The 17,471-nt window shown below is 39.4% G+C and overlaps 1 protein-coding gene across 1 annotated transcript; it reads left to right on the top strand.

Moving 5' to 3' along the window:
* The first annotated feature begins 7,970 nt into the window (after positions 1-7,970).
* dpt (dermatopontin) lies at positions 7,971-14,991 on the top strand. The gene is made up of 5 exons (XM_031311940.2): positions 7,971-8,068; positions 8,443-8,926; positions 12,748-12,873; positions 13,801-13,908; positions 14,151-14,991. Exons 2-5 carry the CDS (start codon positions 8,652-8,654, stop codon positions 14,215-14,217), a joined length of 576 nt encoding a protein of 191 aa, XP_031167800.1. The 5' UTR covers positions 7,971-8,068; positions 8,443-8,651; the 3' UTR covers positions 14,218-14,991.
* Positions 14,992-17,471: the final 2,480 nt, after the last annotated feature.

Consider the following 17,471-nt stretch of genomic DNA (forward strand, 5'->3'; position numbering starts at 1 on the left):
ACTACTGATGTGTGTTGTCACAATACCAACTTTTCATTCACATTTTCTCTTCAAATAGTCAAAAAAAGGCAAACAGTTCAATGTCCGTTCTACTCTCATTCTATTTCTATGCTTGCAACGCTGCTTAAAAGAGCCACAGAGGAAGTAGAAACTGACCTCCACATGGAAAGTTAGTAGTGCCATGTTAACACTTTCTGATCATGACATGACGTGAGTCTGTGTATGTTTACAAAATAGCAGTTTTGTGACATTAAATGATAAATTGAACCAAACATTTCATTTTGAGGGAACATTTGGGGAATTTAAAGCCCACTGCATCCGAGACAGGCAGACAGTAATGTGGAACTAGAAAATTACAGACATCCCAATAACACTGGCTTAAATGAGAGAGAGAAAATACAGTGGTTGAGCAAAGGCCATCGTCACCACAGGCATATAGTTAATATCATTAGTAACAGCTGATCTGAGCTACCTTTACTCTGTTGTTGGACATGTCCTGCAAAGAGAGGACAACACAGCCTACAGTAAAGAGTCTCCATGATAGGAAGAGAGGTTTGTGTGTGTGTGTGTGTGTGTGTGTGTGTGTGTGTCAGAACTTGTTGCTATGGTGATTTGCGCAGTGAGGGAGTATTGGAGGGAGGGGTAGATATTGTAGATGTGTTTTGTGTCTGCTGAGTTTGTCTAGCAGGTGTTGATGACCTGATTTGAACATGACATGACTTTTTTCTTCTTCAAAAGTTTGCCCTCTCTTGGACCTTTGGTACTGTTCAGATTCTCACGCAGGGAAACTTTTCACTCCGTTTTTTAAACAATGGCTTCTATGTGGTGATAATTGACAAGAGATGACAGTTTCATGCTTTTAATGAAGCGCACCAAACTGAGAATGAGGCTGACCCTTTTTATAATTAGTTAGTTAGCAGTGGTGGAATGTAACCAAGCACATTTACTCAAGTACTGTACTTAAGTACACATTTGAAGTACTTGTATTTTACTTGAGTCTTTTCTTTTCATGTCAATTTCTACTTCTACTCCGCTACATTTCAGAGAGAAATATTGTACTTTTTACTCCACTACATTTATCTGACAAAGCTATAGTGCGTAGTTTCTGTCTCCCCCATGATGAATTCTACCGCCGGACGCCCCAATCTTCTGAACATAGTCATACTGAGAAACCCAATGAGAAGCTCCAGTGGCCAACCCGGCCACTGGAGCTGATAATCTTAATTAGCTTTGTAGCAACTCATTTGGCAATGGCTGGAATGTAAAGGACGTTCATTAATATCAAAAAGTTACGCATTAAAGCATTAAGATTTTTGCACACAAAACACATGTAGTTTATAAAATCTGATGTTTTATTATAAACTACCCAACAATATAACAACCTACAACTACAGCTGAAATGATTCGCCGATTAATCACTTAGTTGATCGACAGAACTGTTTTGATCGTTTCTAGTTTCTAAAATGTGAGGATTTTACTTTTAATACTTTAAGTACATTTTCCTGATGATACTTACATACTTTTACTAAGGTAACATTTTCAATGCAGTACTTTTACTTGTGACAGAGTATTAGAGTTTTACAGTGTGGTATTAGTACTTTTACTTAAGTAAAGGATCTGAATACTTCTTTCACCACTGTTAGTTTTAGAATTGAGTCAATCTCTGTTTACACAGTAGGAAGAATCGCAGGTTGGTCTGCTTCTGTACAGACAGCCTCAAGATGTCATCTTTGCAGAAACATTCCTGAATGGGACACTATCTACTTGGCAGCTGCTCATGGCCGCTGATTTGAATATACAAACCTCATTCTGACCACTGGGACAATGAAAGTCTGTCCCGTTGCTGAGAGACCAGAGCTGCCCTGACAAGCTCTGTGGGAATGAGATGACAGTGGAAATCAGTGTGAATGTGTAAAACTGCTGGTTAATAACTTAGATTTTGCTTTTGTATTTGCCATCATAATAAATAGAGTAGCACATTTCTCTTGTGGAAACAAAGGAAGTTTCAATGTGCAGTATGAAGAGTTTATTTATCACCAGACATTAAGACTCCTGATTGTGTAGTAAAATGGTGAACATGGTAACCTTACCTGCTAAACGTTAGCATGTTAGCATTTTTAAACTAGCCGTGTTTCCATTCACATATTTTTATATGTGAATTTATTTATTTATTTTGAAGTAGTACATGAGAAAAGCTGAATGGATACTGCAAAATTCGATAAAACTTCCTCAATTGTGTAAAACGGTTTTTAAGCTCACTTCAGGTGGTTTTTGCCTTTGTGGAAAAAGAGTTGATGGGGAATCATGATTGGACGACTCAAAAAAACTCCCCGGTATGTGATTGTCATGATTGGATGTCCTGGCTGTCAGTCAAACTCCCTGCTATTGCAACACATGACATCTAAGGGAAAAAGTGACTTGATTTGGGACTTAACTTGCCTTAAAGGAGAATTCTGGTCTATTTCAACCCGTAGCTCTGTTGTCTGTAAATGTGGAGTGCTGTCAGTAGCGAGAAAAATGAAAACAGTCGGTGCTGCCTACACAATGTTATCCTCCTGCTAGCGTTAGCACCCAACAAGCTTAAACAGGGCAAGTTTTAAACTTGTTTTTAGCCTCTTAACATGTTCAAAATGTCATTAAAAGTGCCTACCCATGTGAAGTGATTCCTTCAGAGTGAACACAGTGAATCTGACTGCAGTAGATGTGAAAGAAATGCATAAAAGTTCTGCTAATTCAACTCTGTTTAGTTCTGGTGTTGATACTGCAAAGAGTGTTTCAGGACCGTCTACAAACTACAACACTGAAAAGAGATGCAAACATATTTTCAAAAATAGGCATATGCTTATTTTTTTAAGTGCTGTAGTACAACTAGCAGGAGACAAGTTATAATTGAGGTAAGTTTGGAGACACTACCTTATTTAATCATTAAATTAATAGCCTACATATTTTTGTTATATCTCTTTTCTGTGTTGTAGTTTGTAGACGGTCCCTAAGCACTCTTAACTGCCGTCTCAACACGGGAACTAAACAGAGCTGAATCAAGGGGGTAAGCTTCTCCTCGGACCGCGAACCTCCTATGGCGCCATTTTGATGCTACCAAGCCATCACCTCCCGTTAGCATCCCATTGACTGCCATTCATTTTGACGTCACTTTGACAGAGAATAACTTTACATCTGAAGAGTTTAAAGACTCTATTTGTCCGTTGTTTATTTCTAAAGAAACACAACAATGTATAAAAGGCTCCATTACCTTGTACCTCACGTTATGGCTCTGTAGCAGACGTTTTTGTAAAAATAGGCTAACGATTGTGTCATAACCACGCGACTTACTGTCGCATAGTAGAGGAATGAATTACCGTATAGTACAGGAGAAGCTCGCAGGCAGTTTCATCTCACATTAACTGTTTAAGTTTAATTACTAATGTTAACTATCATTTTAGTGATCAATAATTAGCCTGTGTCTATGTTATCTCCTTACATATACCTACGCTCTCCGTCTCTGCTAGATTGGGAATGATTGAGATTTCTCTTGGCACAGCTACCAGAAGACTTCCAACTTTCAGACAGGTTGCTCACGTCACATCTACGTCTTCAAGCTCAGTTGGAGGCTGCTCAGTAACGCTCAGCCATCACCGGAAAAGTGCTTCTAATATCCTTCACTGGTCTCTGTCCAGAGACACGGGCACTCTTTGCAGTATCAACACCAGAACTAAACAGAGCTGAATTAGCAGAACTTTTATGCATTTCTTTCACATCTACTGCAGTCAGATTCACTGTCTTCACTCAGAAGTAATCACTTCACATGGGAAGGCACTTTTAATGACATTTTGAACATGTTAAGAGGCTAAAAGCACATTTATAACTTGCCCTGTTTAAGCTTGTTGGGTGCTAACGCTAGCAGGAGGATAACATTGTGTAGGCAGCACAGATTGGTTTCATTTTTCTCGCTACTGACAGCACTCCACATTTACAGACAACAGAGCTACGGGTTGAAATTGATCGGAATTCTCCTTTAACTAAGGACTGGACATGACTTGAGTTGACCAAAAAAAAAAATAACACGGGACTTGCTTGAGACTTGGACCAAATGACTTGAGACTTAGGGCGCTTTCACACCTGCCTCGTTTAGTTCAGTTGAATCGCACTTAAGTTCGTTCCCCCCACTGGTGCTGTTCGTTTGGGCAGGTGAGAACGCAGCAACCGCAATCGGGTGTGCACCAAAAGCGGACCAAACCAGCATACCGAGACCGGCTTGATGAGATGGTCTCGATGCTGCGATGCAGCAGAGCAGCAAACTGTAGCAGCTTGCAGCGTTTCTCTCACAGAAATAGACAGCAGTCAGACTCGCCGTCCATCACTCACATCTCCGTGGTCAAACCAGCTGCTGCTAAAGTTGGAGACAGACGCTGGCAGAGCAGAGCGAAGTCTTGGTGACCAGAGCAGACGTACTAACGTCACTCGCGAAACAATATCTGATTATTTAAGGGAAATGAGCTGGTTTAACCATGAAGATGCAAGAAATATGCACTAGTCCAGAACACAGGACCTTCTTCCTGTATTTACTTTCTTGCTCCCGCCCCAGACACATCCGACCAGTAACAGGAGTGAACGTTCTTGCCTGATTTGTAATGACGCATTTTGGTAGGCTTGGTTTTTCCAGGTGTGAAACCAAACCGAACCAAGGGGAAAATCGCTCCAAGTTTACAAACTCATCAACTGATTCCGCAAACGAACTACAGGTGTGAAAACGCCCTTACTTGGGACTTGAGCAAAAATGACTTGGTCACAACACTGCCAGAAAGTAAACACGTTTCCAGGTCAAGGTTCACGAGAATAAAAAGAAAGGGGGAGTACACAGCATTTGAGCTGAACACACTAGCGTAGCAAAAAATCACTCTTCTTTTCATATATCATAGCATTTTTATGCATTTTTCTTTGCCGATTGGCGACCTATTAAGAACGGGTCTGCGACCCATTTTGGGTCCCGTGTCTAACTTTGGGAAAGATCATCATGGTGAACGATTGATTACATAATTGCAAACCTATAATCTGCAGCTTAACAGCAGAAAGCAACAGTCACAAGAAGCATATAGCGCGGCCTTTAAGACAACCTAATAGTTACCTAAATGTTTGATTGGTGAGGAGAGGAATCCATTTGATCACGGTGGGCCTGAGAACATGATCCCATGTGATAGATCACCCTCAAAGCATCTAAAATTAAACAACAGCACATATCCAGGAATAGTGTGCGAGTCACTGCATGAGGAGGAGTTCCACAAAAGTCAAAATGGAGCAGGACTGGGAGGTATTTATAGAAGCTATTGTCTATTTAAAATACTCTATTTAGAGCAGTGCTGTTGGCACTTGGAGAATGTAGGGCTCCATTCATACTTTAATCTGACTGTGACATACAGACTGCACTGTGCCAAAGATCACACAGTGGAGGCAGCCAGGCCTCTGACTAAAGGCCAGTCCACACAATATCTTTCAAGACAATCAACCAAGATCTGAACAGAATCACTGACAACTAATACAAATGTTAGTAATTATTTTGGAATTATTATAGTGAACCAGTATGAATGCAAGTCCCATGCAAATGGAAAAGTTTCAATTATTTGATTGCACTCCAGTGATGAGTTGGTTTTTAAAAATGACACAGTAACAACATCGTCGTGTCAGATGTGCACTAATGAATGCCAGTCTTTTCTAAGATAAATATTTGGCAGCTACAGTGCTCATCTGCTTTTCATTTCCAGCTTTCATACAGTCCTGGCTCTATGGCAACACTTGCAGGATACCACTCAGTTTTGTCCAATCTTTAAACTAAATTCACATGACTGATTATAGATTTAATTAGCATGGATCAGAGAAGATAAAAGAGATACTTCCTTAGCAAATGTTCTGCTTTATTTGAAAGTAAATGTTATCTTGGAGTCTTAGATCTAAAAACAGTATTTTATGTGGAAGATCATAAATATAGATGTTCCAGAAGAACATTTTTTTATTGTAAAACTTGCTGACATCTGTATGTTCAGGTTACATTTTACACTGAAAAACTTATCAATCTACACTTAAGCATTTTACCTGTCTTTATATATTTATTCCAATTCGTATTATTCATTCTTCATTCTTCATTGCACACTCGCCTTTTAGCATAGGCTTAAGAGTATGCAGAATGTCACTGAGAGAACACAAGAATGTGACAAATAAAACCTTTGAATTTTTATAACTTATCCATTGAAATCCATTGATGCCAACAGCTGTGTTGGTCGTTGGCAGAGGATTTTGTAATGCAAAAAGTGACATATTACCACTACTAATGTAGTAATGTGTGTCTTAGTGGGGTGTGGGAAGCACTGCTCCACTGAACTCTTCTGACATATGTCCCGGAACATAATATGGTTCTACATCTAGTAGAAAAAAACTATTCTAAAACCACACTCCATAAATAATATGAGCTCATTTTCTAACAGATCCTTCTTTGTCTGGCAGTCAGCTTTTACAGGAGCACTGTTTCACAGGAACAGGAGAAGCTGTTGGAAATCTTAAAGCTGTTTTCTTGTGATATAGTAAGGAAAATGGATGAGTGAGTCTGCACTGATCCATTCGTGTATGGTTTCTACTGAATGTACGGGTCATGTAAGCACTTAGAGATCTGTATCTGTGCAGAACAGCTTTATTTACAAGCCACATGAATAATTGTTTGTAATGGATGGTCTTCTTCTGGTATTTGTAAAAGCACAGTGGCATGGCCTTTCTGACCCTTTTGTTCAATTACCTTAGTGTGGAGCTAATGTTGTCCTGATGCATGAACCATTTGTACATAACGCAACGAAAAGTAATGCACTGCAATTCGTATTCCATGTATTTATTGCTGTATGCACCACACTGACTGCTGCTGTATAAGAGCGTGAAGATCCGTGTAGGGAGGAAGTCGGGGTCAATGGGTAGGTCCTAAAACACAGGGCTTTTAAGCAGAGGAGCGGAGTTTGTGTTCTGGAAGAAGTTAAGGGGAAAACACAACACTTTCACCCAGGAAACAGGTGTTTGTGTCCCAGGAGTACTACTTAAGGGGACTGGTGTGTAAACCCAAACCACAATCTGACGACAAGTAGTCGTTTTGATGCCTAACCCACTTACCCTAACCCTAACCCACTTACCCTAACCCTAGCCACAGGACAGTCACTTTTTGTCAGCTAAACTTAACCGCAACCCTCACGGTGCCTTTTACCCGGCTTACAGTAACTTTTTCTCTGCTAAATTGAACTGTAAAGACTGCTAAACTTAATTGTCATGTGACCGGTTGTCACATGACCAACCGGCTATCGCCATAATTTCGTAGGATATCATACAAATTGGTGTGCATAAGTTTTGGTACGATATCATATGAACCCGTTTATGAGAATGCGTTGCCTGATGTGATAGAAGATCAAATTTCATAAGTTTTTATTATTGTAATTTTGTGCCAGATGCTCCCTCATCTTCCACTCTCTGTGTGTTGCCGTTCTCAAACTCTGTTCGCTTCGGGAAATGACAAACTTCAAGTTAGCAAGCTACACGCTGAAAATGGCAAGTTTTGAAAATAATTTGGATTTTGCAATAAGGCAGTCCTGCTTGGTTCTTTCAGGGAATGATTTTATTTACAAAGAATATGTTTTAGACATTTACTATGTAACTGGGACGTTTTGGGACCAATTGGTGGGGATTGCTATGGACATATTGATGGATGGGTGAAGGTGGGCCTACACACGGCGACACGCTGGTAAGAGCAAATGCTGTTTAACCATGTATCCAGCTAATTTAAATAGCTCATGTTACTGTATTGTGTGAACAGTTAACATCATTAAATATTGTATGTGGCATTTTCTTTTGCGGCATGCAAATGTTCCATAAAAGTTTCTCTTCCCACGACCATTTTGCAGAGCCACTGTCAACCCAGATAGTTTTTTTGTCCTATCCCAGAATGTATGTGTGGTGTAGCCAGACCTTACTCCACAGTGCTGTGGAGATAGGTCTGGCTATGCAAGACTACTGCACAAGAAAACTTACTTGGACAAGCAACGCAAAGGTGAGATTTATGCTTTATCAGAAGTTTATACAGTATTTTATTTGTTTCCGTTAGGCATAAAGGCCTTTTTGTTCTTTTGTTCTTCTTTTGTTCTTGTTTATTCATTAATCGGTTAATGGGAATGGAATAACCAAATACGTCTCCACCACATATCACATTTTAAATTTTGTTAAAATTGTTTAGCATTTCAATAGATGATGCATACTGTATTTTATGTGTGTTTTTATAATGTCTGTTTGGTAAAAACATGTTATGTGATGCTCATGATAACATAAAAATAGTTTGAAAAAAACACTGCAAAGTTAACAGCCAGAGTAATTAGATGGTAAATACATATCTGAATTGCATGTCATCTGAAAGTGCTGTCTTTTAAGGTTAACCCGTATCTACGGTGAGACTATGTGAATGCTCTGTCTCAGAGTCTACCTTAAAATGTCAAGTGAGGTCCACTTTTGGATTTGTCCCAAGAGCAGCAAATTACACATCACCCCTGGTTACAAAACATCTGGATAACAAGAGACCTGGAGGAGTTTAAAGTGAGGCAGCTGCGAGGAAGCGCAGCAGACGGACTGATTTCTTCAACATGAATCCTGCTCTGTTGGTGTTGGCGTTGTCTTCGCTGGCCACAGTGGCAACTCAGTCTCACGACCATCATGACATGGCCTGGGTCAACGGCTACCGTCAGAGCTTTAACTTCCAGTGTCCCCACGGAGAGGTCCTCGTGGCCGTCAGGAGCTACTTCAGCGAGACGGATGGCTCGGACCGCCTGTGGACGTTTGAGTGCCAGCCCACGCCTGAGGGTCTTGGGGAACCCAGTGACTGCTGGTGGGACGACATCAACCGTGCTGGGATGGAGTGGTGGGTCATCTGTCAGTGATTGATTGAGTGTATTGGAAGTTTAAATACCATGTTAGTTGGACTGAGAATTCACTCAGATGAACTGTGTGTGAGTGAGCGGAGCAGAGGGAAGAGCCAGAGAGTTGTTGGAGCAGCCCAGTATAACCAAGAGACAGCCAGGAGCCAGTTGTCTGTTATATACGACACTGTACAAATGTCAACCCAAAACCTTGTGAGCTTAGAGCAGGACCTAAAAAGTTGCCTAAGAATTCTGTCAGCTAACTTACATTTATCACAGGTGGCAGAAACAGAAGGACTTTAAACTGAATAAGTGGAAGTCTAGCATTAATAGAGCATACTTTTATCCTGTTCAGCCCTTTCTCCCATAGCTCATCAGAGATTACCTCACCAGTGTCCTTAATTAGGTTTTTCTCCCGTTTAGCTTATTGCAAACATTACACTCATGTCTTAATTAGCAGGGACTTAACCAGCAGTGATATAAATGAATGCAGCTTAATAATATACGACTACATTAATAATACAAAATGCACTGTAAGGAGATCAACATCTGAGTCAGATTACACATGTACAGTAAGTTTTTTGGTACACTCTGTGAGCAGTTTTCTACAGCTTCTTTTTCACTCTGCACAGCAGCTGTGGACATTTGTTCATCTTGGCCCAGATAAACATTTTAGAAGAACATTTATCACAGACATATCCATGTGTAAGCCACGTCATAGGCACATCTTTGGCCCATTTCAGAACCAAAGGTTCCAATCAACAGGACGTAGCCTACAGATCAAAGATAAAAATGCCTGAATAAACAAGTTATGTGCCTTTACTGTATGTCTAGGCATACTTTGACTAACAACACAGGTTGGTAAAGGTCACTATTAGCAGACAACAAATACGAGGTCTGTGTGGAGTTTGATGCTGAAACTGTTGTATGAACAAAACCACCCGTGTTGTTGGAATGGAAGTTCTCATCTAGAGTAGTGATTCTCAACCTGGCGGTCAGGACCCCAAGGGGGTTGCAAGATCATTTTTGGGCGTCGCCAGATGGTTGTAGAGAAAAAAATTAAATAACATGACTAGACTAGACTACATTGGTACATTTCCTGTGTTATATTCAGAGCTTCATTCACAGAAAGGGGTCTGAAGGCAGGTCAGGGAGAGAAAGTCACAAACGCATCAAAAATCCATAGAGCCTTGAGCACATTGGACAAGGCTAGGTGCTAGCTGCTAAAACTAAAACTAAACTGTCATTAAAGCAAAGCATTATTCTGTTTACATGTAGCAGAGCATTCACAAAAAATACTCAAAATCAGCAGGTGTAAGTGTGTAGAAACAGCTGTTTACACCGGTTTGCAGCTCTCTTTCTCTCGTTGTCGAAGGGGGTGGGGGGTCGCGACCACCAATCATATTATTTTGGGGGGTCGTGACTCAAAAAGGTTGAGAACCACTGATCTAGAGCATAAAGAAAGATACAGCTGCAACCAGAGGGTGTCTTTGGTCATTTAAAAACCAGGGTGCAACAGCTCTTCGCATTTTAAATTTAGCCAAGTGTGTAGTAGGTGGACATTTATCGGCTACTTTACAGAATTAAATCTATAGACTGTATGAAATATGGATGTAGTCTCATACATCACCCATAGGTTTCTGAAGAGAAAAAAAATTAAGCTCAAACTGGATGGCTCCAGCAATCGCCATCTTGGCAGTGCCTTACATGCCTGCTATACGCTAATCCAAAAATGGGCAAAGAGGTGGATGGAGCTGAGGCGGGCCGAATTAAACCTACAGTCTATGCTAGCCACCTGTGAGGACATCCATCTTTCACTCAAAGCAGACATGCCCTTAATTATGTATAACTTTAAGCCATAATATTAATTAAATGGGTGCAGTTATGAACATGGAAATCATCTGTTTTTTTGTACCAGGCTGTAAACATGTTTATTTCTGCTGTAAAGTTGGGCATTTTAACATGGGGGTTGAATTGCTTTTGGAGCCAGCCCCAAGTACCACACAAAAACACCACACAAACTATTTTTACGATTGTATAGTTGCGTAACTGCCAGGCCTACTGTAACTAGCTTAACCAACAAAACTAGCATTAGCTGGCAAATACCCGGTTAGAGTGAGGATAGGTAATATGGAAAACGGTCAACACATTGACCACCTGATAAAATTGTGTTTAATAATGAAATTGAATGACATTTGACAAAATAACACAACATAACGCCAATAACAAAATGTTAGCTAGGTTAGCATGGCTGGATATTTTCCACTGATTCTGCATGCTTGAATAGCCTACTACTAATATATTTCTCCATGTATGTAAACATAAAACTAAGTAATACACATTAACAAAAGATAGTTAAGTTTAATATAATTCTCCATATAATAGAATGCTTAAAAACGTTCCACGTGTGTATCTTTTTGTTACTTTCATAAAAGTTGAATACTGTCCAATGTTCTCTCATTCAGAGGTCCTCCTGGTCCTCCCTGGCCAGCAACACTGACAGTTCCTGGGAACATGACTTCCTCCTGTGAATCTTAACAAGATTCCTCCAACAGGCCAATGTCCAGTGGCGCTTCAGAGACATCACATTGTACTTTATGGACCACATGTTACAGCATTTTCCTGGGTTTTGCAACATGTTATTCACCAAAACTAGATAGTAATTCAACAATTATGCCAAAATCTTACATTAACCCTTGTGTTGTTTTCCCGTCGACCACGCAACTTTTTGTTTTTTTCTGGGTCAAAATTTTAAATGAAAACGCTTTTTTTTAACCTTTTGTTGTTCTTTTGACACTTGTAACTTTTATTATGTAGCTTTTTTTTTTTCCAGGTTTTTTGTCACTATTTGACGTTTTTGTCGATTTTTCTTCAGTGATTTTTTTGATGTTTTTGTCAATTTTTTTCAGCAACTTCTGAAGCTTTTTCCAACATTTTTGAAGTTTTTTTTCAATGTTCTTTTGTCATTTTTTTTCAAATTCAATAAAAGTAGTGAACTGATCATTTATTTTACCTGGGAAGAGTAATGGTTGTATGGAACCATCTACATTAGTTTCTTTGACAATTTGGTTGAAAGAAACACAAATTTCTGATATGGAAACTTTTTAAAAATGGGTCAAATTTGACCCGAGGACAACAGAAGGGTTAACATGTTCCACAAACGTTGAACTAACTACAAAGAAAGGTTGCTCTAATTAAAGGACTTGGATCAAACTTTAATAAACCAGTTTGGAGGGATAATTGTAGCCTGGCAGTACCATGTAAACAGCAGCTTGAATCACACAAGTAAACACATCGCTGACTATATCTGCTTCAGATTACTTGTTCTAAGAGCATTGTATTTGTGTTCTTCAGATTGATTTCAAGTTAAGCTCAACTGCACCCAGCCCCTTGATTTAAAGACTACAGTACTGTGAACTCGATCCCTGCCACGCCTCCTGCCTCTCTTTAACATAGCTGTCTGTTTGAATTACACCAGTTAGGACATTAACCTGCAGGAAAATTACCCCCACTGGCTAAATGGCTGATGGCTGTGCCCATGTTACCATGACAAATGTCACACAAATGTGTGTTGTGGTGAAAGCAAAGTGTATAGGCCATAAAAATTGCAATGTCAACAAACCAGTATTTATACTTAATAACAATAAGTATTTATACTTCATAACAATATAGATGCATTTTTTTCTTTGTCTGAAATTATTTTCAAGAAATCCAATTACCTTTGTTTGAAAGCAGGGAAAATAATGGCTTGGGGATAACAGGAGAGGATGGGGTGTTATTTTAGATCTTTTTCTGTGTCCTAAACTCTCATTTGTCTTTTCAGGACTTCAACATGCACTCGCAACGGCCTGGTAGCAGGCGTACAAAGCAAGTACTTTGAATCTGTTCTTGACCGGGAATGGCAGTTCTACTGCTGCTATTACAAACGCCGCTGTCCCTACTCCTGCATGTACGTTCTCAGAGGGCTATGTTCAAGTAGTAGTTCGACATTTTGGGAAATATGCTTATTCCCTTTTTTTCTCAAGAGTTACAATAGATAGGAAGATTTATACGACTCCCATACTGTATCTGTTTGTTAAACATGAAGGATGGATGCTTGGCGACTTTCTCGTTAGATTTAGCGACTTTAACAACTTTCACAACCACTACGTTTTTTGCAAATGATACATGATGAGGTCACCAATATACAAATGAGCATATGACATCATATGGCGGCTTTTAGCAATTTTTGGAGCTCGTGCTAGCTACTTTCATTGGAAAAGAGTTGGCAACACTGGTTAGCTTAGCTTGTAAAAGACTTGAAGGGGGGTTAATAGCTACCCTGGTTCTGTCCAAAGTTATCAAAATCTGCATACCAGCAGCTCACAGCACACACACAACTAAACAAAATAGATACACGTTTAGCTCGTACACAAACGGAAGTTTAAATTGAGTTAAATTAACTTTCTGGTTTTACAGAGGTTATGTGCCACACTATTTCTTAGCCTTGAGTTTGCTAGCGGAGACTCCAGGAAGTCACTGCTCCTTGCTAAGAAATCATCCCGCACATAACCACGCTTAAAACATACACTTCAATATTCGTAAGGAGTAAACAAACAAGATATAACATGTTGATAAGTGAGTTTATTGTTTCCCCTTTGGACCAAGCCAGGCTAGCTGTTTGCCATGCAAATCTGTGCTAAGCTAACTGTCTCCTGGCTGTAGCTTACTGTACAGACTTGACAGTGGAATCGATCTTCTCATCTAAATCTCAGCAAGAAAATGAATAATCATATTTCCCAAAATGTCAAATTATCCTTTTAAAGGTTTATAAAGGTTTATAAGGTTTAAACTTAACTCGCCAAAACATAACACAAACTTTTGTTGCTTTCTACAGGAAGACCAATGACAGTCCTGAACACTTCAGAGAAGAGGCGGAAATGGTGATCCCTTCTTATGGCTACTTCATCCGTGGTGCCCAGACCACCTTTAGTGGAGTGCTAAGGTTTGCTCACAACATCTGTTTCCTAATAACTTCTGATCCCATGAAGCAGCAGTCTGGATCTAGAATCTACAAATATACAAAATTGTTGAAATCCTCTCATGGCTGCGTTGTAAAACAGGATCTCCGTAGTACAACCTATGGGACCAGTATTTATTGGCAGACCAAACAAAAAGGAGAAATATTTTTGTTTGATCATTTGTGATCCTTGAACTGACACGATTTTGTCTTGTACTCTGTTTCAGAGATCGGCAGTGGAAGTACATCCTGTGCAGAATGACAGACTTTGACTGTGAATTTGAAAATTTATAGACTTGTAATCAGCATTTTGATGTGTTTTTTTTTTAACGAAAAACATATTTACTCTTACATTTAAACAAAAACATAGTACTGGCATTATACATAACTGATATGATTCATGTTTTCATTCATGTATTTACTTTTGTTGAATGAATGAACCACAGGCATGTGATGTATGCCTGTATAATCACTGTTTTTTAGTTTAGCATGCAAAAATGACTGCTCATATGAAGATAAATGTCATAATAAACATAAACACAGAGGGTCTAAAGGGGATTTGGGCTCGAGCAGATACTTTAGAAAGCTTTGGAAAGGGTTTTAATTCAGAGACCGGAGGAACTGGAAGTCATTTGGCAGCATGTGAAAGTGTTTTTCCACCAACAAAGTCAATTATGTGATGCTGTAGTTATGGTGGTAGAAAACACTGCATCAGGCTCTGCTCCAAGAGCTCTTAGTTGAGGTCACTAACAGCAATGGCCAAACAAAGTGTTTTTATTTGGACCATTTTCACGGTTATAAAAGCATTCCGTGAGCTACAGGGTGTGAACGATTAGGATATTGTCTTGGAGGTAACACTTGGAACAATTGTGCATGAGACGCTTCTTTCAGAATCGCTGGCAACATGAGCTTTGCATGCAATGAAGAGTGTCCCACTTGCTTTCAATTGCATCCCTCCTTAATTAAAGTGTCTTGTTCAGTTTGGCAATTACAGCCATACAGTATATTGTACTGGAACTCATGTAATACTGTTTGGAAATGGGCTTAAAACCATCTTTCTTTTGTTTATTACTTTGTAAAGTCATTTATTTGGTGTGTATCTGATGTGTTTATCCATTCGACATGATGGAAAAAAAGATCAAATAACATCAAATTGAAATGAAATTCAAGAATATGAATTTAAATCTTATGAGTATTGAGATAACTGAAAAACAATAGGCTAAACTTGTCGAGGTAAAAGATTGTGGGAGAAAGGATCATTTAGTTGGTAATCCCTAATGTCAGACCCTTCCAACAGCATGTTATGGCAATATAAAGCCGTGTTGAGTTTGCCTTCAGCCAAGTTAAGCCCAAATGAGCTGTTGATATCGTCATGACTGACTACATCCTCTGTGTTTTTGGAAGGCTTACAGCCTCACATATCAACAGTAAATCAGTTTTACATTTTCTTAAACTAAATGTCTCTTATTTAGGCCTATTATGAGTGTCCATAGTCCATCTAAGCCATTAAAACCCCTGTAAAGCTGAGGCTGCATGTTCCATCATTACCAGTTCTATAAAGTCCTTTAGCCAGTGATGCAAACAAAAACAATTTGATTTCCTTTTCTTTCCAATTCACTTGAATAATCCTTTTCACAGACAGGAATGTCATTGTTGTTGTTGTATCATGCGTTCTGTTGCTGCAGACTTCAGTCCGTTCACTTTGGCTCCCAACAAACACACTTCTGGGCATTAATATTAAACGCAACATATTTTGGACTCCTTTCCAAATTTCTCTTATTTCTTGGCAGTGTCATAATATCTATTAATCATTATTCATACTTTCGTTCAGGGCATCACATTTTTGTTCAAATGATTCTTTGATTTTACCACATTGCTTTCCGTCGTTTATTCTTAACTGTTGGCAAAAAAGGAAATTAGCATATTTCCCAAAATTGTTAACAATTTGTTTAAGGAACTTGTATGTACTACGAATGTATGAAAAAACATGTTTACCCTCGGGCATAAACATTCCTTTTTAGACTTTGGAAATAGTAGTTTGGAAAAACAATTCCAGTTCAAGGTCTGCTTACTTGCTTTTTATTCTCAACCATATCATATAGTATGAACTTTCATGCTTCATTTTTGAGCCATTATAGACGAAAAGTTCTAAAAGTGATATAGACGAAATCAGAACAGCTATTGAGCTTGAAAGTCAACAGATCTTTCTTCATGACAACTGGACAAACTCCATTCACTGATGAAGCTCATGTTATGTGGTTGAAGGTTCCAGAAAAAGCGAGTAACTGGACCTTGAGTTGGGATTGTACAGTTGAGAGCATACATTTCCTCCAAGTTTCCGACTTCATTGAACAGCTTGAGGGTCGAATGCTGTTCCTGTGAACTCGCCAAGTATGAAATGTATTTTTCCCCCCAGTACATCACGAAATAAAGGTAATAGAGCAAATATGGAAAAATCAAGTGCCTAGCAGCCAATTTTTCCTCTTTCTCATTCCCCTTGTTTGGTACGGGACAAGCAGTGTTTCAGCTGAAGTCTTAAAAGTGCTGTTAAAATCTATTCCAACTTAATGGAGTGAGCTGGGTGAAGGTTAGTCGGCTCGCTGCACCGTCTTGAAAAGAGCTGGGGACTGGGCCAGTAGCTTTCAGCACTGTTTGTTTATGGCAACTGCTGTCCTGGGGCACAGGGCCAAACAGCACAGTGTGACACAGCTGTCCCCTGAGCCAGTGGATGATGGCGGGCCACACGCCTGTAGAGGCCTCCTGCCCTCAGAGACCCATTGTCCCTGTGGTGGAAGCCTCCTTCCTGAGCTGGAAAACATGGGGGATATATTGTCCCGCTCTATCCTCTTCTTCTTCCAACATATTTCATTACAGCTGGATGAAAAATAATCCTTTCAAAACAATATTCACACTGGCTGTAATTAGAGTTCATAGGAGGAGTCACAAACCTTACTGCAATCACTTTTGGAATCTGTGGTTATCCGCCATATAATTAAGAGCTAAGTATACATTTATTGCAATGAAGCCCTAGAGAAAAAAGGGATTTGACTTGGAAACCTGCTAGCTACTGTCTTGAACATGAGATATATGCCTGGACTATTTGACATTTAGATCCTATTGCATACTTATTGTCCTCCAAAACGACCAAACCTTATTGGACAAATTAAACATTTTACCTAATGATGGTGCTAGTTAGAGAGCGAAGGGATCACCAAAGTTTTTACAATACATCTTGAGGAGAAGATGAATGTTTGTTCCAAGTGGCAACCTGTGGTGTTGAAAAATGAAGCCAATGCAGAAGTGCCAAAAACTGCAGTTCATCGAGTGGTCACTTTTGGCTGGCTCCAAAAGAGAGTCAATCCACATAGACCCTTATGTTAAAATACCCCACTTTACAGCAGAATTTTACAGCCTGGCATAAAAAATGTTTTTGTTCTCTATAGCTAAGTTCCCCCTTCATTACAACTGTGGGAGGGTTGAATGTTTTTCTCACCCGTTTAAATTATATTCAGGCTTATATTGGCTCCTCAGAAAATGATGGGTCACTG

The sequence above is a fragment of the Sander lucioperca genome, chromosome 11, assembly GCF_008315115.2.
Source record: "Sander lucioperca isolate FBNREF2018 chromosome 11, SLUC_FBN_1.2, whole genome shotgun sequence".
NCBI lineage: Eukaryota > Metazoa > Chordata > Actinopteri > Perciformes > Percidae > Sander > Sander lucioperca.

Bases quoted from the DNA above. Each gene is read 5' to 3' on its own strand.
- dpt (XM_031311940.2), top strand. From the start codon at position 8,652: ATGAATCCTGCTCTGTTGGTGTTGGCGTTGTCTTCGCTGGCCACAGTG. The intron at 12,874-13,800 runs GTACGTTCTCAG...TGCTTTCTACAG, and splicing joins CGCTGTCCCTACTCCTGCAT to GAAGACCAATGACAGTCCTG. The intron at 13,909-14,150 runs GTTTGCTCACAA...ACTCTGTTTCAG, and splicing joins ACCTTTAGTGGAGTGCTAAG to AGATCGGCAGTGGAAGTACA.